This window comes from Suillus clintonianus (assembly GCF_016758775.1).
Source record: "Suillus clintonianus strain FC179 chromosome Unknown DEU56scaffold_25, whole genome shotgun sequence".
In the NCBI taxonomy this organism is placed as follows: Eukaryota; Fungi; Basidiomycota; class Agaricomycetes; order Boletales; family Suillaceae; genus Suillus; species Suillus clintonianus.
The window spans coordinates 308,798-319,913 of NW_024539249.1; the positions used below are offsets into that span (position 1 = coordinate 308,798).

Consider the following 11,116-nt stretch of genomic DNA (forward strand, 5'->3'; position numbering starts at 1 on the left):
CTTGTGTACATGACACCCTACTTACCACTCAAACTCATGTGTACTTATCTTATCTTATCTTATCTTCTCTTACCTGAACCTCCATCATCGTTAATAGATTGACTTGTCTGATTTATTCCTTGTTCGTCTCATTTAAGTGTTTTCCACTCTGCAGGTTTCCAGCTTTCTTCTATATGTCAGAGTTGTCATTTGATACCAGACTTTTCTAATGGTGTTCTTGCTGCATGGACTACTGATACAGTATTAGATAAATGCAAAAGGTTTTATTTAGATAACTTTTCCAGCAAGTATTCTTATCAGACAATCTGGTAGACTTTTTTTTTCTACTTTACTTTGATACATGATATGTTGATATAATACTCTATATTTCCTATAGTGTCCAAAGCAATATTATACTATACAGAGAAGCACTATTAATATATATGACCTTATTATGACCTAAGATAGCTATATAACAGATAGTCAAATGACTATTACTTAAATAACTATAGTGTTTTTCCTGATGCATGGTCTGTGCCAAAGGTTCTACTAAAGTGTGAGGTACTGCCAAGCCTTGCAAAGAGCAGAATTAAGTTGAGGTTAGATACTTATAATATATTTTATACTTGACACATCAAAATTTGTTACAATTTCAATGCATTTCCCTATAAACACACCACGTTGCGCCAACACCTTTCTCTCTTACCATCATCAAGTGTACCTCTACAATAACAAACATAAAAGTAAGACCATGAAGAAAATTAATGATGTACCTTTAGATGCAATATGGCAATGAGTTTGGCAGGACAAACAATGGAAATCTGAAGGACATGGTGAGCAAATGCCATGAGTACTATAAGGTGCTTACCTGTGTTTTTAGGGCCAGGGGGCCAAATTGTGAACGCCAACACCTATGCTAGCAGCAACAACAACAATAATACCCACACCTACGCTGGCGGCAATAACAATATTAACACTAATGATGGCACTTAATAAGTGAGAGGTACTTGTTGTTGATAAAATGAAGTACTGATATGTTAGTTAGGGTCAGGCACCAGGAGAGCTGATGTTCACCATACCACAGGAAGTCCTGGTGAGGGTTAGTATGTTATGTACTGTATGGTGTTGATAAGGGTGTAGAACATATGGGAAGAGGGCCGGTTCATATGGCGTGAAACTACACCAGAGCTGCTCAGGGCCTTCCCCCATTGGCAAGGCCTCATATGTCGTGTTTGGATTGGTGCATGTTGATGGAAGTAACAGAACACCAGTGCGCGATGCTAATAAGCCTTTGGAATGAGATGGAGGCCGTAGAGCACCTGCTAGGCTTACACATCGTATAGAGAGGAGGCAGTTCAGCAACCATAATAATGTACTACAATATTTAATATCCCCACTCACATACATACCATTAGCATACTCAGCATCATGAGGTGGTTAGACATATACTATGCATGCGCAAATAACTATATCCCCCATGCCATTGACCTGACTGACAGTTAAGTGGATCCCTTGAAAATGACTTACAACACTCTATTGTCAATGTATTGAACAACACTCAATTTAATTAACCATACCTCTCATCTTAACTAACACCTGCTCATGCGTGTTATGTTAGGTTTCACTTAATATCATTTGAGTCACGTAAACCTTACATAATACAGTACAATGCCGGAGTCCATCTGACTGCTACATACCTGACTAGCGACTGTCTGACAGGTGCATAACAGGCATGAAGGGGTGTGAAACTTATGCAACTTCAGCGTGCTAATGTGACAAGTCCCTGACTCCTCCCTTGCACAGCTAGGATTAGTTAGGGTCAGCAGTTACTTGCAGAGACAACAATATATCGAGGTAGACTCAGCAAGTCAGGCAGTGTCATTGATTAACTGTGATAGAGTTAGTGGGACAATTGAAAATTCATAGAGTCTGTGTACCTTACTTTATGCTGTTGAATTACCAAGTAGTGTCGCTGAGATAGAAGAATAATGAACTGTGATCAAGGTTTCAGAGGGAAACCACTGTATGATGAGGGACTGATCGGGGTGTACCAGACCTCACACAGATCTATTTGGCGGTACACCTTAGCACTGAAATCTCACGCAGATTTCTAGTGGGTGCGCTGAAGTATCATCAATGTCAGAGCCCCTCCATTAGCCTAATGCAACAGCCAATGGCCAGATTGTACCAAGCTAGTTTGCCAACAACAAAGACGACAAGACATTTTGGTCATTAAGAGTGCCTTCTATTTGCAGTTGCATGTTAGAGTACCTTTGACTGAAATGCAATAATATGTCCAGGAGAATATCTATTAATCATAGTTCAGCCAGTGTAACATTAAGTATAAGAATTTGAGGATTGAAACTTACTTGAGTTTAAGAGAGAGATCTGGAAAGATGGTCTCCCACCTCTGCATATTTTCCAGAACTGAGAATTACACATAGGAAGTCCTTCCCATTAACATGCAAGAATGTTTGCATTTCTGTAATATTATACATTCTAGAAAGATTCCCCCATGGTCCTCAGCTGAGTCAAACAGGGATACCGACCCAGCACCCAGCATGTGCTGAAGATGACAGTGCAGCATACTTTTCAGGGAATGCAATCTTAACACAAAGAAATCAGTGAGCTTATTATCTGTATAAACTATTGCTGCAGTTTGGATGTGACAATGGGCAGAATTTGAGCCATTGTTAGACCTCATTAGGTCTACCAATGGCACAAAGGTGGCCTAGTAGTGGCTACATGAGCATGATTTAGTATATCACAGCACACTTACATTAGGATGACCTTGCTCGTTCCAAGCCTCGCAATCATGCCACAGTCATTTTGTTTCGCTAAAATCCTCACCTTCTTTAATATACACTAATTCTTAATTCTTGAAGTCATTCTCATGGCACCTGTTGATAGAGCCCTCAAGCAGTTTGGGCTGAAGAGTGAAGAGTTTCTGTATATCATAATGTTTATTTCAAGACTCTAAATATAACAATATGAACATTTAGGGTCTTGAGTAGCAGCAGTACAGACCTACCCTTAGGAAAATTAAGAGGTGCTAGCAATGCCTAGATGCCATCAGTCTGTGTCCCCTTAGTTACACAAAATAGTGAAAGCCAATATGTGTCTATGGCACATCAGATTGTAGCCCTTCACAAATTTGACTCACAGCAGAGGGTGAAGGAGTCCTGGTACTACCATTTGAAAATCATTTGGTTGAAGGAACTCAAGGATGATAACATCATTAGGTATAACATCCTAAATTGCATCAACCATTCATGACTAATTGTAGTGCATATCCACTGAGACACATCAAGACATATCTTTGATACATTTCTACTGGAAATGTACTTTTTTGTTTTGCAGCGCCCACAAACTATACTTTTTAGTATACTCTATTATTCCATAAAATGTTGGATGTAGGTAGTTGAAAACCTATAAAATTACCAAGGACCAGATTGTTGCTGGTCTGTATGCAACTGGTAAGGTCGCATGTCAGAAATTGCACACAGAGAGCAACAGTGATGTTCCGTTGTTGAGCCAAGTGATTGGATGCATGTGGTTGAATTAGAAAAATATTGAAAATTAGCTAGTTTGGACTAGAGCATTGAAAAAATTACAGAGAAAAACAAGAAAGTCAATGGAAAATGAAATGCAGAGGGAGATCCTTCAACAACTACCATAGTTGGGGGAATAGTTAGTCATAGTACAAATAGAAAAAGTTCATGCTAGTAATTGCAGATATAGGAGACCATATAGATGGCAGCTATAGTAATACAAGCTGCTGCATAGAGATCATTTCAAGTTTCACTGCAGATCATTTGTGGTAATATACATGCTTACCATTTATGGCACAAAACTGTTTGTATTTGGCCATATTTACCTGTTGGTTTGTGCTCTACTTAATTTATATATATAAGATGGTGCAATCATTCTCTTCACTCCAGCTTTATTCTGTGTTCTCTCACTATACTGCTGCTCATATATACTTCACTGCCCAAGTATGCATTTATGCTGTTATAGTAACTTGCAGCTAAATATTTTGTCAAGGCCAGAGTTTTGATTGCTACATAGACTGATATATCTAATGTTGTTATAGTAGAAAAAAAACACAGCAGCTTCTGGCCTTGATATGATGGCTCTTGTCATCAAAGAGGTTTCAGAAAATGCAAAAATTCTCAAGCTATTTTCCAAAGCAGCACATCCTTATTTTATAGCACTCTTTGAGGCAGCTCTGGTAAGGATATTGAAAAACACTCTGGCCAGCTAGAGCTCTCTAGAAGGATTGTCTCTAGTCACTAACCATATTTTTACATACTCCACAAACCTCTTCTTCACATTAATTCCTCTAGCCTTCAACTAGTAGTGCATGAAACAAAAAGCTGCATTATTAGGAATGTAGCAGATTCTAGCATCATTGCAGTAGTAATTCACAGTTTTTGTGGCCATCCTGGAGTATTATTTTGAATTGATAAAGTTGTCTGTGATGCAGTGCAGAAGAAGAAAAACATCAGGGTATGTTGAATTTTTACACTGTAGTACAATGATCTCTAATATAACTATATACTTGAGCTTGAAAATCTAGTGTTCTTGCTCAAATAAGATATTTAGCAGGATCTTGCTCTGTACTGAAATTTAACTGGGTGTAAAACCTACTGTCAATTTAATTCTCTTCTGATGAGGTATATGCACTGGACTTGAGTTCAAGTTCAGTGTTTGCACTAGTGCTGCCGCAGTCCGGTCCCGAACCGTGGTTCGAACCCGAACCCATCCAGACTGGACCAGTGGTTCGGTCACAGGTTTGGTCTCTCTCCTGGACCGAACCCCCTAACAGGTTCGGGGTTCGATGTCGTCACTGAAAAATGCGGACCGGTTTAGACGCGTCCGGACCGGTCCGAACCTGCACCACGCGCACAATTCCAGCTGCGTGTTTTTCGTGAGGCTTCCTGTCAGTTTAAGTAGTGCGCTCACCAACTTCTGTTCCTTCTCTTCTTTTGACAGTAGCGTTCCCCACATTGCGCAAGCAACAAGGGTGCTTTTTTCAGCTATGCAACGACTCAAAGCACCGGTACTATGTTCACCGTCTCTCATGTTTGATAAGTTGCTAACTTCTAATGTTTTTTCATTCAGAATATACCTACTACTGTGGTGATTCCTGGGTTTTCCACCAAGTTTGCGCAATGGATTGTCATTTTGGAACTTGAAGGTGCGCAACATTTTTTTATTGAGTTTGAGATATATATATTCACTTGTGGTATAGGTTCGACATTCGCACTCCCTGCTGCAACTATGTTCGAGTCGTTTGCACCAGCCCGTCGTCCTGACGGTTTGTTGAAAAGCGCTGAAGAGATGGAGTGGATACACGACCCGGATGATGACACTACCATCCTCCCTCCCCCTCCTCCATCCAAAGGCACACTCAATTCATTCATCCGTCATTCAGGCCGCGCTGTCAAGCCTACAGAGAAGATCCGGGAGACTGCCAGCAGTATCCCGGCCAAACGGTCAGCTGTAGGACCTCCTGCCCCTGCACCCAAGAAAGCACTCATGCGCACCAGAAACGAAGAGCGTGACGACAACGACAGTGACGAATACGACGCCGAAGAAGAAGCCCCTCCACTTGAGGATTTTACAGATGATGAGGAAGACGATGAGAACGAGAACGAGGAAGCTTACCAAAAGACGAAGAAGCTTGGTGACCAGGATTGTGAAGACCATAAATCCCTCAAGAAGGTCGAACGCAGCGCCGATTTGACCACGATCTTTACTTTCAAGAAAGATCGTGTTAACCCCCACACCCAGGAGCGCAAAAATGGGTGGTGGTGTGAGGTATGCAAGGCTAACAATGTTTCGCTTCACCAGTGCTTTTTTAAGGGGGGTATTTCGACTCGACGCACGCACATTGCACGGAATCCCAAGTGCCATTACCCTATCTACAAGGACCGCTGTGAACAACGGGGTCTCACGATGCACGATCGTGCAATCCCTCATAACTGCAAAGCGGACGTGCCGCAGCCTACCTTGGACGCCTCACTTACTCCCAAGATTCCTGCATTCACAAAGGCTGGACTCATGGATTACATTGTCGAACTCATTGTTGCCGAAGATGAGGTGAGCGACTCTCATTTTTGATATATTTTAAAACACTTATACAACATTATAGGCCTTTCAACTTGTAGATAAAGGACCCTTCCGCCGCCTACTTCAATATCTCCGGCCATCACTTTCAGACCGAGACATTCCCCACCGTACCAAAACTCGGGACGAAATACTCGAATGTGCAAAGCTGGCAGTCGAGCGCGTGAAAGAGAAGCTCAGCCATGTCGATAGCAAAATTTCCATGATGTTCGACCCTTGGACGTCTTTTCCTGGTCACCCTTTTCTGTCAATTACAGCGCATTACATAGATTCCCCAGCTGAAAACCCTCATGAGTGGGAACTTAGGGTGGAGCAGCTCGTGTTCGCACCCATTCACGGCAATCACAGCGGTGCGAACATCGGGAAGATTTTGATCGAGAACATCAACAAATACGACATCCGCACGAAGCTTGGGTGGTTCACGGCTGATAACGCATCAAACAACGATACTGCCATTGAGATGGTTGCGACCTCTATTGACCCTTACGGAGTGGAGTGGAAACCAATTGAGCATCGAGTACGGTAAGTTCGTTCATTAAGTACTGAATTTGAGATTACTGATGAATATTCAGTTGTATGGAGCACGCACTCCACTTAGCTGCAAAACACTTCGTTGAAGAAGTGGCTCCTACATCGGCAAGCGTCTTGCACAAGAAGTCAGCTCAAGCTGAAGACGAGGACGAGGACGGCGAGGAAAGTGTTGAATTTGACATTGGTGACACTATTGGCAAGGCGCTTGCATTTGTAGCGCAGGTAAGCTCTTTAATGATCTATCTGCTATTGTATAGTACTGACACGAGACCTTTGTTTAGGTCCAGAAGTCTCCTCAAGCTCGCGTCTTCCTTCAAAAGTGCTGCAAGGAGGTGAATGAGCCCCCATTGGAGCTTTTGAAATGGGTCCGCACACGTTGGGCGTCTCTTTTTAATATGTTGGAGCGTTTTTTTAAATTGCACAAAGTAAGTTGTCTACTACCGACTACATGAACACATTACTGACTTGATTATTAGGGAGTAAACAGATTCATCCAGCTCGCTGATGACAGCGACGAGGTCCCAAATCTGAAGGGAAAATCATACGCGGATTTCAGGCTTTCAGCGCACGAGTGGGCAGAGTTGGAGTTGATCCGTGAAGTCCTCCAGGTAAGTCATTTCTCTCTACCTTCCGCAATTATGCTTATGTGCTGCACACCGCACACCAAGGAGCCGGCAGATGCTCAACAGAGCTTCTCTGCCACACGTGAACCAACCATATGGAGAACCATTCCAGTGCTCGAATGTCTTCAAGACACTTTGCAAAACATGGCGAACACATCAAAATTTGCCCGTTTCTCAACGGCCATCGAAGCTGGTGTCACTAATCTCCGCAAGTGGTATAGTAAGACTGACGACACAGATGTATATTTCATTTGTCTTGGTATGTATCTCGTATCTATTCTAATGCCTTTGAATGTCATTGACCTTGTTGGTGTAGCGCTGGACCCCAACTACAAGGTCGCGTACACGAAAGACAAATGGACCACTCATTCTTTCAAAAAAGGCATGCAATGCCTCGAGAGCACGGTACGTCACTCATCACTCATTTCTGTCAATTGTATACTAATCTTACATAGTTTGATATGTATCATCGCAGTAGTACTCCCTCGCAGGCTCCTGCAGAGCCATCTGTTACTGCGCCTCCCTCGCTTGCTCTCCAAGGCTCGTATGGCCATAATTGGATGCGAAGCTCTGTCAAATCGCGTGTCGTGAATGACGCAACCACACGAAGGCCTCGTCAAGAACTCGAGGACTATCTAGATGCACCGCTCGAGGACGTCAACAATGTGGTGGCCTGGTGGGGTGTACGTCTTGTTATTCTATTTGTATTGCTTTCGTACTAACATGATTCAAAAAAACTTTAAAGCACCATTCTATACAATACCCGACTATTTCCTGCATCACAAAGGACTACCTCGCCATTCAGGGATCAGCTGTTGCGTCTGAGAGAGCATTTTCGAGCGGCGGTGTTACTGGGACCGTGCGTCACAGCTGTTTGAAGCCGACAACATTCGAGGCTCTTCAATTGCTCAAGAGCGCATACCACCAAGGTCATATCTCCGCAACAGCCCAGGCTGAATTCGCCACTCCTTATGATAACCGCGTCGACGTCAATGAAGAGTTCTAGTAGCTATTCATATTGTACATGTCATTTTTGTTTTGATTTTTTTTGCTAATTAAATCAATGGTTCGAGGGTTCGAACGCGTTCTGAACCTGAACTGAACCCTTGTGAACGCGTTCGAAGGCGTCCGGTCCAGGGTTCGGCCATCTTGCCTGAACCTGACCACTGGTCGAGTTCGGGGTTCGCAGATATAGGGTGATGAACCTGACCGAACTGGACTTCGGCAGCACTAGTTTGCACTGTTTTAGAATGCATACAAGGTTATGCTACCCCAGGAAATCATTAGTGATCTCTACAAGTTTCTGAAGGCTAATAATATCTGTTGCATGGCTAGAGTTGCAAATCCCACTAACAATCTACACCCACTTGGCCAATATGTAGTTGGAATAGGAGAAAATGATGTTTACTATGAGTTTAATGAGATGGAAATAGCACCTCCAGCTGGTGTCTTAGCCTTAAATTATTCTAGGTATGTTTGGTTTTAATGGTTGATAAATCCATTAATTATTGCACCAGGGCTACACATTCTGAGCACCAGCCCCATAAATTTACCATCTCATGGACAACAAACTGATCATCTCAAAGTATTAGTAGACACTTTTATAACTGCTTTCATGGCATTTAGGTTAAAAGTGCTCCTAATACCTTTGTTGTCTGGCAGCAAGAGTATGTTCATGGCACCAGTCTTCAAGTCTGAAACCCTAATGATACTAATCCAGCTCTTGTCCAGACTGGAATAGTCATTGTAACTTCAAACAGACTCTCTAATGCATGGAAAAAGTACAAGAATATCAATTCTGGAGTTGCACAATTAGAGTTGGAGCTGCAAGAGGAGGAGGTAGATGATGGTATCTATCACGAGGTAAGATAAAGTATTAAGTAACCCACAGAAACGCTTGCAATGAATATACATAAAACAATTTCCCACATAAGATATGTTAACGTGGTAAACCACAAAGCCAAGAGATAATAGACAATTATTGAAAGGCAAGCAAGGAAAGTCAAAATATATGTAATGTACTGTTGCGAGAAGAATCTCGTGACTTGGGGTGATTGTGATAATTGCTGTATGAATTAGCATTTAAACATATAACAATAATTTTAATGACTTACCACAACATTGCTTGGTGAGCGTAGCAAATACTCCATACGCAAGTAGTTGGGTAGCGCTGAGACGGTACCTATAGCACAAAATGATGGTGAATATTATTTTATTAATGTTTAAATTTACATGCACATACCCAACATTGTACAAACTTGGCATGTCACCAAGATGTAATAAGGGATGCAGTGTAGGAACAAGTTCCTGGTTAGGCTTACTTTACCCCTATTTACCTTGCTTGTGTTGGCACTTGGATAGCTTACATAATGAGGTTGGTCTTTACCTTTACCCTCACCTGGAGTGACTTTGAATGCAGTTTTCCTTACTCTCTCTCCCTCTCTGAGCTCTAGGGTTGATAGTTGACGGTCCAGGAGTTGAACTCATGTGATCGAGGGACTCGGATGCAAGCACATCTATGCAGCAAAATCTAATTGTACATCCAGTTTATATAGTCACGAGGATATGTGTTTAGTAAATATTAGAATAGTAATTTTAATATGTTTGACACAGCCTGAGATTTGCCACAAGATCTGAATCATGCAATTATGAGTATCCCTGATATCCCTGACATTTAGTCTACTATAATACTGTCCTATGTGAGTGTATTGAAGGGGTGTTGCACTTAGTTGTGTAGTCATACCAAGAGTTGAGGTTCTGCCTTCAATATAAATATCTGATATCGCCCCCCAATAAAACACAAAAAGAACACAATGTATTGCTGGCAGTACTTATGACCCTTAGTTGCACCACAAAAAAGCAAACAATAGATTGACTCAATATGTGCACGAGTCAGCATGACCAACCACTCCCCAGTGCTGATTCTTGGGACCAGATTGCCAGCATCAACACCCCCAATGTCAATGTCATCCCAGTACCCTGTGAGGTCCAGCATACAGCCACTAGATATGTCAGCAAGTGCCAACATATTGTAAACACAAACACATCTTATTGCAAAGCACAGAAACAGCAAGGAAGATGAAGAGCCCACACTTATCGTGCAACGGCTTGAGAATATTCTCATGGAGTGGAGTAGGTAGGGTTGCAACCAGTTGGTTGGATGATGGGGAATGTGATGGTCTGGAATAAAGAGTTGTTAGTGATTATTGGATTGTCGCACACAACTTACTTGAATTGATTGAATTGATGGTTATCATCTTCAATGATGGCCTCTATAATAAACTCATAATCATTGATGGACACATCAGAGAAGACCTTTGGGATGAGTCAGTGTGCAAAATTATTGTGGGAAAAAAAGCATGAAGGCCTCATGTCTTGAAATCAATATTGGTGCCCTCAGGCTGTCCTTTGCCTCTGAGAAAAGAGATAATTCCCACTTAAAACTATCAAAAAAGCTCAACACAGGTGTGAATGTCCAAAGGAAAAAACTGACCATCTTTTTGGAATCTCAAGTTTGGGCTCTTGTACTGAGGAACACATTGTGAGTTGAAAACCATGAAATTTGTGGTTCAATGCTGCAGGATTTGAAGGTAGGATTGCAGCCAAATAGGCCACTGGAGATATTGAGGTCTGTTTGTGGAGCTGAGGGAAATTCATTTTAAGAGAGCTCTCTTTGTATGGTGTCACATTTTTTCTTCCCCAGAAATTGTTGCTCAGTACTCGGTGTAGTGAGAGAGGCATAGTGTGCCTGATGTGGCATCATGGTCAACTACACTTATATAAATACAGCAGAGCTCCGAGCCTTATCGGTTGGCAAAGTTTTGTGTTTTTCCCTGCAGTGCCTTGTTAGT

General features: G+C 42.1%; 1 protein-coding gene across 1 annotated transcript; it reads left to right on the plus strand.

Moving 5' to 3' along the window:
- Positions 1 to 8,634: 8,634 nt before the first annotated feature.
- On the plus strand, positions 8,635 to 8,831 carry DEU56DRAFT_688487 (uncharacterized protein; the record flags this gene model as incomplete). Its single annotated transcript, XM_041347060.1, has 2 exons — positions 8,635 to 8,735; positions 8,783 to 8,831. Coding segments are annotated over 2 exons (150 nt in total), but the record flags the coding sequence as incomplete, so codon positions are not given.
- Positions 8,832 to 11,116: the final 2,285 nt, after the last annotated feature.